Below are 16342 nucleotides of genomic sequence, written 5' to 3' on the forward strand. Positions count from 1 at the left end.
ACACACGCACACACACACACACAAACACACACACACACACATCCGTTCGTGCATACGCAAACACACACACACACATACGATCGTGTTCACGCAATTACACACACACACACACACACACACACACACACACACACACACACACACACACACACAGGCGCTATACTAACACACAGTGACATGTGTACCAACAGTTGCTGTGGGTTCTCATGGTGTCCACCTTCCTGGGGCTGTTGATGCAGCGACTGGCCGCTCGTTTGGGTATGATGGAAAGTGACCCGATGTGTGTGTGTGTGTGTGTGTGTGTGTGTGTGTGTGTGTGTGTGTGTGTGTGTGTGTGATTTATTGTTGTTGTCATTATGGAAGATTGGGAATTAAATAGAAAAAAAATACTCGATAAAATGGCGATGGAGGTCGTAATGCTGCTTTTTTGGGGGGGCCGGGGGGGTTGTTTTGTTTTTGTTGTTGTTGTTTTATGTTAATATTTTCAGTTTACACACATGTGTGTCCAGTCATACATCTACTGCACATCTATTCGAATGTCCATCCATACGAGAATATATATACGTACGCATGTATCTACATACATACATGCTAACTTACAAGCGTACATACATGCACACATACATGCATACATGACCTGCTTACGTACACACACACACACACACACACACACACACACAAAACGGAGTGTCACCTGACACTCCAGAAACAGTTGTTCTTGTTTTTGTTGTTGTCCTCCTCCTCCTCCTCCTCCACCTCCTCCTTCTTCTAAGTAGTAGTATTGTGGTAGTATATGGAGTGATGGTCTAGAGGTAACGCGTCCGCCTAGGAAGCGAGAGAATCTGAGCGCGCTGGTTCGAATCACGGCTCAGCCGCCGATATTTTCTCCCCTTCCACTAGACCTTAAGTGGTGGTCTGGACGCTAGTCATTCGGATGAGACGATAAACTGAGGTCCCTTGTGCAGCATGCACTTAGCGCACGTAAAAGAACCCACGGCAACAAAGGGGTTTTTCATGGCAAAATCTTTAGAAAAATCCACTTCGATAGGAAAAACAAATAAAAACTGCACGCAGAGGGAAAAAAAAAAAAGGGTGGCGATGCGCTCTCCCTGGGGAGAGCAGCCTGAATTTCACACAGAGAAATCTGTTGTGATAAAATGAAATACAAATACAAATATTATTACTATTAGCATTACTGTCATTATTACATTACAAAACAAAACGAAAACGAAACCCAAACCTGACAAGATCACTGATGCTGTCTCCCTCCCTCCCCCCACACCCCCCCCCCCCCAACAGGTGTGGTATCCGGGATGCACCTGGCGGAGGTGTGCTACCGGCAGTACCCCCGGGTGCCCCGCCTGATCCTGTGGGTCATGGTGGAGATCGCCATCATCGGCTCCGACATGCAGGAGGTCATCGGCACCGCCATCGCCTTCTTCCTGCTGTCGGACGGAAAGTGAGTCTCGTTGTGTGTGTGTTTGTTGTGTGTGTGTGTTTGTGTGTGTGTGTGTGTGTGTGTTCTCTGTGTGTATGTGTGTTGTCTGTATGTGTGTGTGTGTGTGTGTGTGTGTGTGTGTCATCGTCACCGCCATCGCCTTCTTCCTGCTGTCGGACGGAAAGCGAGTCTTGTGTGTGTGTGTGTGTGTGTGTATGTGTGTGTGTGTGTGAATGTCACCGCCATCGCCTTCTTCTTGCTGTCGGACGGAAAGTGAGTCTCGTTGTGTGTGTTGTGTGTGTGTGTGTTCTCTGTGTGTGTGTGTGTGTGTGTGTGTGTGTGTGTGTGTGAATGTCACCGCCATCGCCTTCTTCCTGCTGTCGGACGGAAAGTGAGTCTTGTTGTGTGTGTGTGTGTGTGTGTGTGCGTTCTGTATGTGTGTGTGTGTGTGTGTGTGTGTCGTCGGCACCGCCATCGCCTTCTTCCTGCTGTCTGACGGAAAGTGAGTCTTGCTGTTTGTGTGTGTGAGAGGGGGTGGTGGAGGTGATGGTGATGGTGGGTGGAAGGGTGTGTGTCCAATCCAGTTATCTCTGTCTATTTGTCAGTTTCGATTTGTTTCTCTGTCTGTCTGTCTGTCTCTCTTGTCTACCTGCCTGTCTGTCTGTACGTATTTGTTTCTCTCTCTGTTTGTGTATATCTATATTTGTACATGTTTTTTTGGTTTTTTTAGTTATTTGGTTGTTGTTGTTTTTTTTCCTTTAAACTTTTCAGAAATCCTCCACACAACCGATCAACTATAACGGAATCCCTCTAAATGGTGAATCGTGAATTCATTTTCAGGATTTCTCATTATAATTATTTTAATGATTCCCACATATATTTTGAAACAGTATCAGTATCAGTAGCTCAAGGAGGCGTCACTGCACTGCGTTCCGACAAATCCATATTCGCTACACCACATCTGCCAAGCAGATGCCTGACCAACAGCGTAACCCAACGCGCTTAGTCAGGCCTTGAGAAAAAAAAAGAAAAGAAAAAAAAGAGGTAATATTAATATGACAATGACAACGATGATGATGATAATAATAATAATAATGATGATGATGATATATGAATAAATAAATAAGAATAAAAATTTAAAAAAAAACAAAAAACAGTATCAGTAGCAGTGTACTTTCAAAACCACTGTTGGGCTTTTCCTTGTTGTCATCAGAATCCCACTGTACGGTGGCGTCCTCATCACCATAGCAGACACCTTCACCTTCCTGCTGTTGGACAAATACGGTCTGCGAAAACTGGAGGTGTTCTTCTGTACTCTGATTACCGTCATGGCTGTGACGTTTGGTTATGAGGTGAGTGAGCGTCACTTTGTGGTGTGTACGTGTACGTGTTCGTGTGTGTGTGTCTTACTCTACGTGTGAATGAGTGCATGCATGTGTTTGTTTGTGTGTGTGTGTGTGTGTGTGTGTGTGCGCGTGCGTGCGTGCGAGCGTGTGTGTGTGTATGTGTGTGTGTGCGTGCGTGCGTGTGTGTGTGTGTGTGTGTGTGAACCCAAGACCCACAGTGCTTCATCTTCCGTGTTCCAGATTGTTAAAATCACGATCCCACTGTTCTTTATTGGGATATTCCAGTTTGTAAACATATTGATCTGTGTGTGCTTTACATTATATATTAATCTCTGTGTGCTTACGATTGGCCTCTCCCTCTCTGATTTACCTAAATATTCCAAGTTGTTCAATATTGGTTTCTCCATGCTCCATCTATTTGTATTTGTATTTCTTTTTATCACAACAGATTTCTCTGTGTGAAATTCAGGCTGCTCTCCCCAGGGAGAGCGCGTCACTACACTACAGCACCACCCATTTTTTGTATTTTTTCCTGCGTGCAGTTTGATTTGTTTTTCCTATCAAAGTGGATTTTGCCAGGAACAACCCTTTTGTTGCCGTGGGTTCTTTTACGTGCGCTAAGAGCATGCTGCACACGGGACCTCGGTTTATCTTCTCATCCGAATGACTAGCGTCCAGACCACCACTCAAGGTCTAGTTGATGGGGAGAAAATATCGGCGGCCGAGCGGTGATTCGAACCAGTGCACTGAGATTCTCTCGCTTCCTAGGCGGATGTGTTACCTCCAGGCCATCACTCCACATCTAGATATTCCAAATTGTTTCATATCAGTCTCGCCGTGCTCCATCTAGATATTTAATGTTGTTTAATTTTGATGTCTCTCTACTTCATTTAGGTATTCCGGGTAGTTTAATGTTGACTTATATGTTCTTCTTATATAAATTTCCAAGATGTTTGATTTTTCTGTGTACTTCACCAAGATATTCCACGCTGTTTACTGATGATTTCTCTGTACTTATCCAGGTACTCCCAATTTCTTTAATCTCCCCCCCCCCTCTCTCTCTCAATCTCTCTCCATCTCTCTCTCCCTCCCACCCTCACTCCCTCTCTGTCTGGCTTTATCTCTGTAGTTCATAGTCCAGGCATTCTAAGTTATTAAATCTCGCTGTGTCTGTGCTTATAGTCCAGGCATTCTAAGTTATTAAATCTCGCTTTGTCTGTGCTTATAGTCCAGGCATTCTAAGTTATTAAATCTCGCTGTGTCTGTGCTTATAGTCCAGGCATTCTAAGTTATTAAATCTCGCTGTGTCTGTGCTTATAGTCGAGGCATTCTAAGTTATTAAATCTCGCTTTGTCTGTGCTTATAGTCCAGGCATTCTAAGTTATTAAATCTCGCTTTGTCTGTGCTTATAGTCCAGGCATTCTAAGTTATTAAATCTCGCTGTGTCTGTGCTTATAGTCCAGGCATTCTAAGTTATTAAATCTCTCTGTGTCTGTGCTTATAGTCCAGGCATTCTAAGTTATTAAATCTCTCTGTGTCTGTGCTTATAGTCGAGGCATTCTAAGTTATTAAATCTCGCTGTGTCTGTGCTTATAGTCGAGGCATTCTAAGTTATTAAATCTCGCTGTGTCTGTGCTTATAGTCTAGGCATTCTAAGTTATTAAATCTCGCTGTGTCTGTGCTTATAGTCTAGGCATTGTAAGTTATTAAATCTCGCTGTGTCTGTGCTTATAGTCTAGGCATTCTAAGTTATTAAATCTCGCTGTGTCTGTGCTTATAGTCTAGGCATTGTAAGTTATTAAATCTCGCTGTGTCTGTGCCAGTAGTCCAGGCATTCTAAGTTATTAAATCTCGCTGTGTCTGTGCTTATAGTCCAGGCATTCTAAGTTATTAAATCTCGCTGTGTCTGTGCTTATAGTCCAGGCATTCTAAGTTATTAAATCTCGCTGTGTCTGTGCTTATAGTCCAGGCATTCTAAGTTATTAAATCTCGCTGTGTCTGTGCTGATAGTCCTGGCATTCTAAGTTATTAAATCTCGCTGTGTCTGTGCCTATAGTCCAGGCATTCTAAGTTATTAAATTTCTCTGTGTCTGTGCTTATAGTCAAGGCATTCTAAGTTACTAAATCTCGCAGTGTCTGTGCCTATAGTCCAGGCATTCTAAGTTATTAAATCTCTCTGTGTCTGTGCTTCATCTAGATAATCAACGTTGATCTCTCAGAGTTTCATGTAGGTACTGCTGCAAGTTGTTTCTTTCCGCCCTTCACACAGACACTCCAAAGTAGTTTAACTCACTCAGTACGGCCAGTCCTCTCTTCTCCTCTACACAGACCCCTCGGATGTCCAGTGGGTGTCTGAATGACCCAACATTTAGCTTCCGTCGTAAAAATTGTGGTATTCTTTGTCAACATTCACCTCTTCAGTATAAGAGCCTTCCTCTTGCAATATCTTGATGATGGTAATTGGGGTGAAACGCTATAACGTTGTCTCTTTCGCCGTTCGTATGGAGAGAGTTAAATCTCTCTGTGTCTGTGCTTCATCTGGATATTCAACGTTGATCTCTCAGAGCTTCATGTTGGTGCTGCTGCAAGTTGTTTCTTTCCGCCCTTCATACAGACACCTCGAAGTAGTTTAACATGACTCTCAAGCTAGGAGGCAAGACTGCATTGGCTGTCAGTGCTGCAGCCTGGGGAGGGGGTTGGGGGGGGGCTGGCTGGTCTTTGGGAACCATCCCAACGCCGACTGTCCTGAAACCCTCTTGGCCGAGAGAGTGGGGATCAGTGTAACTTGGGGCAAGACATGTCTTCACTATAATCAGATTCTAGCCCAGACGGTTGGGACAGCAGTTTGCCTCCTGTGCTGTTTTGAGGGTCATGGTCGGACACGACTGACTATCATACATACGTTACATACACTGTGTACCTCAGTCAAGACTTTTCACTGACTATTGTGGTGTGCAGTACGTGATGGTGGCGCCCGACCAGGTGAGCGTGCTCCGTGGACTCTTCGTCCCGTACTGTGAGGGCTGTGGCCACGAGCAGCTGCTGCAGGCCGTCGGGGTGGTGGGGGCCATCATCATGCCGCACAACATCTACCTCCACTCCGCCCTCGTCAAGGTTGGTGGGTGGGGAGTTTGTTTGGTCGGGGTGAGGTGATGGTGGTGTGCAGGGTGTGCTTTGAATGGGTGTAGGGACAGGGTGTGTGTGTGTCTGTCTGTGTGTGTATGTGTGTGTCTGTGTCTGTATGTCTGTGTGTGTGTGTGTGTGTGATACTTTGACTTTGGGAAACATCCCAATGCTGACTGTCCTAAAACTTGTGTGTGTGTGTGTGTGTGTGTGTGTGTGTGCACGTGCATGTATATGTGTGTATTCATGCATGTGTTTATGTGTGTGTGTGTGTGTGTGTGTGTGAAAGAGAGAGAGGGAAATATATATTTCACTTAAAGGCCCAGCCAAATGGAGTGTGTAAACAAAACAAACGTCACAAATAGAAAGACATGGTTTCAAACCACAGATTGATGTGTGTAGGGAGGTTTGTGGGGGGCGGGGGGGCAGGGGCGGGTTTGGGGGGGGGCAGTGGGGAGGGATGTAGGGGCCATCATCATGCCTCACAACATCTGTTCTACCTCAACTCTGCCCTCGTCAAGGTCGGTCTGTGGTGGGCTGACATGATGGTGTACAGCATCATCGTACCCCCTTCCCCTCCCCCTCCCATCCCCAGGATCTAGATACCTCCACGCTGCTCTTGTGTGCATGTGCATATATACGTGTGTATTCATGCATGTGTTTATGTGTGTGTGTGTGTGTGAAAGAGAGAGAAAGAGAGAGGGAGGGAAATTTTACTTCACTTAAAGGCCCCAGCCAAATGGAGTACATAAACAAAACAAACGTTACAAATAGAAAGACTGATGGTTTCAAACCACAGATTGATGGTGTGTTGGGAGGAAGGGGGAGTGCGGGGGGAGGGTCGCGGGGGAGTGGGGAGGGGAATGTAGGGGCCATCATCATGCCTCACACAACATCTACCTCAACTCCGCTCTCGTCAAGGTCAGTCTGTGGTGGTGTGTGGTGATGGTGCACAGCATCATCGTTCCCCTCCCAGTCCCACCCTCAGGATCTACCTCCACGCTGCTCTTGTCAGGAGTGGTTGTTTGGTCCTTCGGAAGTTTCTGTATCATTTAGGATGGCATGGGTGGACAGTTGGTTGGTTGAGAGGAGGGTATGTGGGTGCTTTGGGCGTGGGGGTATGGGGGGCTGGCAGGGGTGGGTGGGGAGGAGGGGGGGGGGGCACCAGCATGCTCCCACAACATCTGCCTCCACTCCGCTCTTGTCAAGCTCAAGTAAACCCTTTCTCACGTTCATTGTTGTTGAGGGTTTTTTTTTTTGTCTTTTTAAAAATTTTTTTATCATGTTCATTGTTGTCCACGAATTGATTAAGTCATTTTGATTAACTGATTTCGATTTTGTGATCGCTTGTTTGATCCGTTATAACTGATTTGATTTGATGGGATTGCTCCTCCAGTCCCGACAAGTGGACCGAACCAAAAAGGACGAGGTGAAGGAGGCCAACAAATATTTCTTCATCGAAGCCAGCGTCGCTCTGTTCGTCTCCTTCATCATCAACGTTTTCGTCGTGTCCGTCTTTGCTGAGGGGTTCTACGGGAAGACAGCGTCTGAAGTGGTGAGTGTAGTGTATGGCTTCAGCTGTCTGATGTGAAGCTGTCACCAGTCTGGTTATATGCTTGTTTTTTTTGTTTTTTTTGTTTTCTTTTTCGTTGTCGCCTGTTCTGGACTTGAATAGTGTTGCTTGTCTCCCTTTCTTTCTTTCAGTGGTCCGTCTGCTCCCTTTGCTCCCAATTTTATTATTGTTATTGTTATCATTGTTATTACTGTTATCATTATTGTTGGTGTTGTTTGACTTGTTGTAGGTACTAACGTGGCGATAGCCTTGAGATGGCCTTAGTGGTCGGCGAGGCTCTCAGCACCATAATTTGATTTGATTTGGTGGTGTTTGTCATTTCATTAGTCTGTAGATTTATTGTCTCCCTTTCCTCTCATGTTTTCAGTGACTCCTGGTTCACCTCTCTTATAATCTAAATATTGCTGTCATCATCATCATCATCATTGCCATTATTTTTAGTATAACTATTATTGTTCATTCATTGTTGTTGCTGCTGTTTTGTCGGTGGGGAGAGAAAGAGGGAGAGAGAGAATGGTTTTATTTTTCCTGTTTATATATATTTTTTTTTATTTTTCAGTACAACAATTGCTTGGCTGAAGGGAGCCCGCACTCTGATGTCTTCAGCGTAAGTTTGACACTTTCCTCTCATTTCTGTGTTTCGCTTTGAACAACATTTCCACTGTCCTCTTCCTGTTGTCCTCTCTGTAGTCTTTACCTTCTTACTTCCTCATACTTTATTATACTTTTTCGTTCTGTATTTTTTTATATATATATAGTTTTGTTTTCTTCTCTGTCTGTCCTTTCATTTTCGTTTCTTTGCGTGTGTACTCATATTCTGTGTGTGTGTGTTTGTGTGTGTGTGTTGCTGTTCAGCAAAGACATAAGTGTTTACTGATTTTTGTTTCAGGGTGACGAATTGTCTGTCGACATTTACAAAGGGGTAAGTGAAAACTACAACACCGTGTGCCGTTGTGTTTCTTTCTGAGAGCTCTGTTTGAAGAAGACATTGAGAGGACTTGTGGGGGGGGTGGGGGGGGATTGGGGCGTTATAAGAAAGGGAATAGGAGTTGTTGTTTCAAAGGGGCTTTGGCGGGGAAGGGGAAGAACTTCATTGTCATTTTTCACACCCTAGTTTTGTGCACGTTTCTGTCTCGTTTATTTTCACACTCAAGACATCTCGGTCCCCTCAGAAGGGCGTGGCACTGATCGCAGAACTTGTCTATGATTATAGGATTCCCTTCTGAGCCACGAGGTTAAAGATACACTGAGTGGAGAAGTATGGATATTTTCAAACCCTAATTTTCCCACTTAACTAACACAGAATTAACAGTGTAAAATGTTCAGTAAAGTAATTTAGATTTCAGTTTTCAAGAAGGCGAGCTTAAAGCATAGAGTGGGTTATACAGCTGATTGAGAAAGCAAAACTTAAGGTAGCACTAGGGGTAGAATTTTGACCAAAAATCATTAAAAAATGTGTTTTGTGTTTGTTGTGAATTTTGCAAGAATAATGTTTCATAAAGCCTTACATGTGTGTGTTTTGTTTGAATTATTACTCAAAGTGTGTGTTTTTAGCTGTTTTTGTGAGTGGGTGTGAGAGAAAGTTGTGAAAAAAAGATCGAATGCATCCAAAAATTGCCCATTTTCAATCGCGCCTACCGTTGCTACGACGCCATGAAGCAAGGCTTGTGACCTACTGAACTAGAGAGGAAGAAACGGCCTTCACCATGAGCCTAATTAGCATAGGAAAATTCCTACACAGCCAGCCTGCCAGGGCCTAAAAGTGGGTCACTGGCTTGCTTGTTGTTGGTGAAGTGATTGGCCGGTTCGGTCACGTGGCCGATCTGAGCTTTATCATTGGCTCTCAAACGACTTCCTGTTTGCAAAGCGTCTGCTATCTGTGTCTATTCAGATCGATCAACAACTATAAATTTTGGATTATTTTAGCAATCTTTGAAAAGATAAGAATGACAAAGGAAAGAAAAGTTAAAGTTAGGGCCCTCCACAAGTTTAGGAAGCGGCGGAGAGGTGGGAAAAGTGCTCAGCAAGTCAGCACTTTGCAGACAAAGGCAAGCACTAACCCCCCCCCCACCCCTCTTGGAAACCGAAACAAGACATCTAAACTCCACTGCCTGTCATGCAATGAATCGGTAAGTTTGTTTATCTGACATCCTCCCCCACCCTCTGTCTCTTTATCTGCCTCTCTCTCTCTCACCTTCCCTCTCTTGGTTTACATGTGTGATGGAGTGTTTGGATGTTGAAGTTGTGTGTGTGTATGTGAAGTCAGTTTCTCACACATGCACATTCATTCTCTCTCTCTCTCCCTCTCCTGTGATTTACATGTGTGATGGAGTGTGTGGATGTTTATAGTGTGTGTGTGTGTGTGTGTACATGCCCCCCCCCCCCACCCCCCTCAAAAAAAAAGTCACTCTCACACACATTCTCTCTCTCTCTCTCTCACCTTTCTCTTCTTCTCCCATACATGTATACACAAACACATACCAATTTTTTTTTTCCAGAGTGCAGTCAGCAGCAAGAAAAACATCAGGAAAAGAGAAAGGAAGGAGGCAAAAAATTGAGACAATCCGGCATCGAGAACATCAAGAGCGGTGTGAACGAGGAGGAGAGTTGTATGGGGCAGGACTGTTCTGAACACCAAAACAGCTTTCTTTTTTGTTTTTTGTTTTTGTTTTCTTTTTATGTTATGAACAGACACCTGAAAAAAAATATTTGTGTATAAATTTACCTGTTTTGTGCCTTGGTCTACTAGGAGAGACAAGACCAAACTTTAAATGCAATTTTCTCAAAACGTTCATTTTTCGTGGACTTGCATATTTGTGCAACAAAACACACACACTTCCCATCAGCATAATGACACCAAATTTTGTGTACTAATGTAAAAATGGCTGCTGAGTGCAATAAGACTATCAGGGACATTCTATCTCAATTACTTTACTTGCTACATGTGTGAGATGTGAACTGTCATTGCGACTGAAAAAACACCCTTTTTGATTGAGTGGTGAGTGAACATTATAAATTTTTTACCAAAGCTTTCATGTGTTAATTGCACTCTCTGGTCACTGAAGTGAAACTCTGTTATATCAGACACTTCTCAGAGAGGCAGCTTCTATGAGATCTAGTCTGCGAAATGGAGCTACCCTTCAGAACATTAAAAATATTCATAACTTTAATTCTAGTCAAGCTGTTTACTTAAAAATTGGTGTGTGGCATACTTTTGATGTCTTCTCTCTTTGTGCCAAATTTCAGAGTGATACATTACTTAGAAGTTGAGAACCAAAATACCCCAAATCTACGCCTAGCGCTACCTTAAACGCGCCTCGCTGCAGTACAGAAATAATAACCCTACTCGGTCCAAGGGAAGTAAGTGGGTGTTAGTGATAAATAAGTAATATGGGTACAAAATGTTGGCTAAGAGTCAGTCACTTTGTTTTTTTTATCCGGTTGTTGGTTGATGATGACGATGATGTGGATATTTAGATAGCGCCTATCATCTAAGCGCTTTACAAACACGGAGTCATTTGCACAACAGGCTGCCTACATGGGTAGAGCCGACTGATGGCTGCCATTGGGCACTCATCATTCGTTTCCTGTGTCAGTCAGACTTCAGGCACGCACATATACACACGCAGACAGACATGTAACATTTTACGTGTATGACTTTTATTGTTTATTTATCCCACCATGTAGGCAGCCATACTCCATTTCGGGGGTGCGCATGCTGGGTATGTTTTTTGTTTCCAAAACCCACCGAACACTGACAGGGATTACAGGATCTTTAACGTGCGTATTTGATCTCCTGCGTGCGTATACACACGAAGGGGGTTCAGACACAAGAGCGGGTCTGCACATTATGTTGACCTGGGAGATCTGAAAAAAATCTCCACACTTTACCCACAAGGCGCCGTTACTGAGATTCGAACCCGGGACCCTCAGATTGAAAGTCCGACGCTTTAATCAGCCACTCGGCTATTGCGCTATTGGTTGGGGATTATGATGCACTGATGTGAGGACTGTGCTGTTGTTGTTGCTGTGGTCAGGGCGTGTTCCTGGGCTGTCAGTTCGGGCTGGCGGCCATGTACGTGTGGGCGGTGGGCATTCTGGCTGCTGGTCAGAGCTCCACTATGACCGGCACTTACACTGGTCAGTTCGTCATGGAGGTGGGTGCTGTCTCTTCATGGTTTGGGGTTTTTTTTGTTGTTTTTTTTATAGATTTTTTTCTTTGATTTAAAAAAAAAAAAAATTTCGTTTCGTGTTTCTGTCCCACTCTTTCTGATATCTGTTATGCATATGTGTGTGTATGTGTAAATGTGTGTCTGCATTTTTTTACATTTATTTGCTTATTTATCATCATTGTTGTCTTTATTTATTTATTTATTTATTTATTTTGTTATTTTTTAATTAATTTTTTTTATATAATTATATCATTATTATTTAGTTCATTAGTTATTTAGTTATTTATTTATATATGTATTTATTTATTTATTTTATTTTATTTATTATTATTTTTTTGTACGCTTATAGTTGACTTCATCATGTTTTTTTGTGCCTTATACATATTACCATTAGTAGTAGTAGTTCTTTTTTTTATGTATTTATCTTTTTTTTTCTCAAGGCCAGACTAAGCGCGTTGGGTTACGCTGCTGGTCAGGCATCTGCTTGGCAGATGTGGTGTAGCGTATATGGATTTGTCCGAACACAGTGACGCCTCCTTGAGCTACTGAAAACTGAAACTTTCTGATTTTGCGTATACCAGGTCACTCGCTTGTCTCCTTTTTGCCTTTTGTTTCGTTTCTCTTTATACTCTTACTGTTTTGAGTTACTGATTATACTCACCAGTTTTGAGCTAGCCCTTTTTGCGTCACTTTTGTTTTCTCTTCTTCTCTCACTTATTCAAGCATTCTGACTTACTCGCTCCTGACAATGCCGCTCTCTCATACACAACAACAACAATTATTATATTTATATAGCTCTGAATCTTGTGCGGGACAAATCAAAGTGCTTTCGCACCAGTCATTCATACGCATGCATAACTTTAAAACTGGAGGAGGAAAAAAAACCCAAAAAAACCAACTAAACAAAAAAAACTGAAGACAAGGAAGAGCCAGGGAAGGGAGGCTGTTTGGTGAAGAGGTGGGTTTTAAGGCTAGACTTGAAAGAGCTGAGTGTGGAGACTTGACGAAGAGGAAGTTCATTCCAATTACAAGGTCCAGAGACAGAGAAAGAAGGTGGCCAACAGTCGAGCGTTGGAATCTGGGTATGCGTAAACAGAGTGGATCCGAAGCCGATCGTAGAGAGCGAGATGGAGTGTAGAGGTGAAGGCAGCCACAGAGATAGGAAGGGGCAGAGTTGTGAATACATTTATAACATGGTGTGCTGATCTTGTACTTTATTCTGTGTGAGACAGGGAGCCAGTGGAGATGTTGCAAAAGAGCATAGAACACGGATGTGTCGTGATATGTTTTCAGCCTTGATATGATTAGCCCCCGCTTGGACGGCTGGGCAGTAAGTTAAAAAACTGACCAGTTTACTGTTATTTTATTTTTAGATTTATTTATTTATAAATTTCAATTTATTTATTCACACATTTGATGACTTCTATTGATCATTTTTATGTATCGCTATTTTTTTTCTTTCTCAAGGCCTGACTACGCTGCTTGTCAGGCATCTGCTCAGCAAATGCGGTATAGCGTATATGGATTCGTCTGAACGCTGTGACGTCTCCTTGAGTAACTGAACTAAACTGGACTGAACTGAACTGACTTATCATGACAGTTAATAACTGAAAAATGTTAAAATATTGCAATATAAAATAAATAATCCTGGCTCACACTTAAGGGTGTTTGCAATAATTCTGTCTCCCGCTTTGTAGAAATCACGGGAAAGCTTCCTTAGCGGGGTCCTGTGGCTCGCGAGGGGTGCAACCCACCCGGTACCCACCTGCTCTGACTCACTTATTCTCCCCTCTTTCTGTTTGATGAATGATCAGCACTTTTTAGGCTTGTTTTGCTTTTGACGTAAAAAAAAAGAAAGTCTAATTCGAAATCTTGCATTGCATACCTATATGTACAAGTCCTTCAAAAGAAGGTACATGTTGTTGTGAAATGATTGTATGTTGAAATATGTGTGCTGACACACGTTTGATGCTCAATGATTATTGTACATTAATCCCCTTCAAATGGGGCTGTGGCCTTTTCTTGAATAAAGAATAGAATCGAATCGTAGTATCGTGCCCTCTCTCCCCTCCCCCCACCCCACACCCTCGCCCTTCCCTCCCACTGCCAACCCCTCACCCCCACTCCCCCTGTCTCCAGGGGTTCCTGAACCTGACGTGGAAGCGGTGGCAGCGGGTGCTGCTGACCCGGACCATCGCCATCTGCCCGACCATCCTGGTGGCCATCTTCTCGGGCATCGACGACATGACCACCATGAACGACCTGCTCAACGTCCTCATGTCGCTGCAGCTGCCCTTTGCCCTTCTCCCCATCCTCACCTTCACCTCCTCCTCCGGCATCATGGGGGACTTCTCCAACGGCAGGTGAGACTTGGGGGGTTTTCGGGGGTCGTGGGTGCGGAGGAGGTGGGATGGGTTGGATTGGGTTGCAGTATGGGGTGTGTGGGTTGGTGTTGGTGGGGGTTGATGGAGTGAGAGAGAGAGGGGGGGCTTGTGGAAAGAAAGGGGATTGATGCAGATAGAGAGGGGGGGAGCGAAAGAGAGAGAGGGTGAGAGAGCCGATAGGGGGTTGATGTAGAGAGAGAGGATTGCTGGAAAGAGGGGAGAGGGAGATAAGAGACAGTTGGTTGAGAGAGAAAGTGGTGAAAGACGGAAAGGATTAGTGGAGAGAGAGGGGGATGGGGGGTTGGTTGATATATGTTTGTAATATTGTGTTGTACAATCTGTATTTAATCACACTGTATTTAATCTGTATTTTGTCCACAGGAGATATGTTAGTCACGTTGTCAGTTTAAATGATGTTGTTATATCTATTGCATATAATTATAATAATACCGTACGCCCACAGGGTGATGAAGAAGATCGCTGGGTTTCTGTGGGTCACGGTGATCGCCATCAACCTGTACTTTGTGTTAGTCTGTGTGTTTTTAGGTTGTCATGGTGCATGATATATCAATGTCATGCTGTCATACTGTACACGGCAGAGTGATGAAGACAGGTCGCTGGGTTGCTGTGGGTTTTGGTGATCTCCATCAGCTTGTACTTTGTGGTGGTCTGTGTGTATGATAAAGGCCAACCGCTCAGCTTTTATCACAGATTGACATAAGCTTAGATTTGGGCCAACGGCAAAGAGAGCTTTATGATCAGTGGTTTTCCCCATTACAATGGGAAGTCAGTTACAGCTTAGTCTTATGTGAAGGACAATGACTCTCAAACCAGGAGGCAAAACTGCACTGGCTCTTAGTGCTGCAGCCTTGGGGGGGCTAGTCGGCCTTTGGGAACCATCCCAACGCCGACTGTCCTGAAACCTTCTTGGCCGAGAGAGTGGGGAGGTAAATTGGGCTCCACTATAATCAAATTCTAGCCCAGATAGTTTGGACAGCAGTTGCTTCCTCTGCTGTTTTGATGGTCATAGTCGGACACGACTGACTGTCATATATGTTGATAAAATTCAGTATATTTCATGTTGTCACGTTCTGCTTCCTCAGGGGGATGAAGACGATCGCTGGGTTGCTGTCAGTCATGGTGATAGCCATCAACCTGTACCTTGTGGTGGTCTGTGTGTATAAAGAGGTTGTCATGGTGCATGTTATGTCCATATTATACTGCCATACTGTACACGGGCAGGGTGATGAAGCTGGTTGCAGGGTTGCTGTCAGTCACGGTGATAGCCATCAACCTGTACTTTGTGGTGGTCTGTGTGTATAAATAGGCTGTCATGGTGCATGTTATGTCCATATTATACTGTCATACTGTACACGGGCAGGGTGATGAAGCTGGTTGCTGGGTTACTGTCGGTGACGGTGATAGCCATCAACCTGTAACTCTGCACAGAGGTGCCAACTGTTACGATTTTACCGTGTTTTCAATCGCAGTTTGTTCCGACGTTACGCCCACGTCAAACTTGTTCCGATGAGTACATTTTCGACTACATGGCATGGCCACATGCTTGCCTGTCACGACATTACCCAGACGGTCAAGACTTATCGATCACGAGGCCAGGGCAGTTACTACTAATCTTGGTCTCACGTAATGATGCTCAGCGAATCAAGTGCGTATTTACATTGAAACAGCATTGAGTGGACCAATCAGCTTAATCGTTTGTCCGAACAAGAGAGAACGTGGCTGAATCAAGTTGCGTCTCGGTCAAACAGTGTTTGTGCCCGTTTGCTGATATGGCTCAGAGTCCGAGTGTTCCTGTCGAATTCAAAGTGTCCTTACTAAAATTTCCTGATTGTTCCTACAAACACTTGACAGGGTTTGTAATCTCTGTTTGTGGTGGTCTGTGTGTATAGGTTGTCATAGTGCATGTTATATCTATATTATACTGTCCCACTGTACACTGCAGGGTGATGAAGACGGTTGCTGGGTTGCTGTCGTCATGGTGATCGCCATCAACCTGTACTCGGCGTCAGAGATGTCAACTGTTATGACAAGACAGAGCGTGGCTGAATCAAGTTGCGTCTCGGTCAAACAGTGTCTGTGCCCGTTTGCTGATGTGGGTCGGAGTTTGCGTGTTCCAGCCGAATTCAAAATGTCCCTATACCAAATTTCCTGATTGTTCCTACAAACACTTGACAGGGGGTGGCATCTCTGTTTGTGGTGGTCTGTGTATATAGGTTGTCATGTGCATGCTACATCTATATTATACTGTCATACTGTACAACTGATGAAGACGGTGGCTGGGTTGC

The 16342-nt window shown here is 44.1% G+C and overlaps 1 protein-coding gene across 7 annotated transcripts in view; it reads left to right on the forward strand.

Moving 5' to 3' along the window:
• LOC143293767 (natural resistance-associated macrophage protein 2-like) overlaps positions 1-16342 on the forward strand; it is a 74735-nt gene that overhangs the window by 48559 nt on the left and 9834 nt on the right. For all 7 annotated transcript variants that reach the window (XM_076604991.1, XM_076604993.1, XM_076604992.1 and 4 more), the window contains 9 exons: positions 192-258; positions 1300-1459; positions 2652-2790; positions 5743-5898; positions 7304-7462; positions 8040-8087; positions 8370-8402; positions 11518-11637; positions 13792-14015. In XM_076604991.1, the coding sequence (XP_076461106.1) occupies positions 192-258; positions 1300-1459; positions 2652-2790; positions 5743-5898; positions 7304-7462; positions 8040-8087; positions 8370-8402; positions 11518-11637; positions 13792-14015 (1106 nt within the window). The remainder of the gene's footprint in view (positions 1-191; positions 259-1299; positions 1460-2651; positions 2791-5742; positions 5899-7303; positions 7463-8039; positions 8088-8369; positions 8403-11517; positions 11638-13791; positions 14016-16342) is intronic.

The sequence above is a fragment of the Babylonia areolata genome, chromosome 19, assembly GCF_041734735.1.
Source record: "Babylonia areolata isolate BAREFJ2019XMU chromosome 19, ASM4173473v1, whole genome shotgun sequence".
Classification (NCBI taxonomy): domain Eukaryota; kingdom Metazoa; phylum Mollusca; class Gastropoda; order Neogastropoda; family Buccinidae; genus Babylonia; species Babylonia areolata.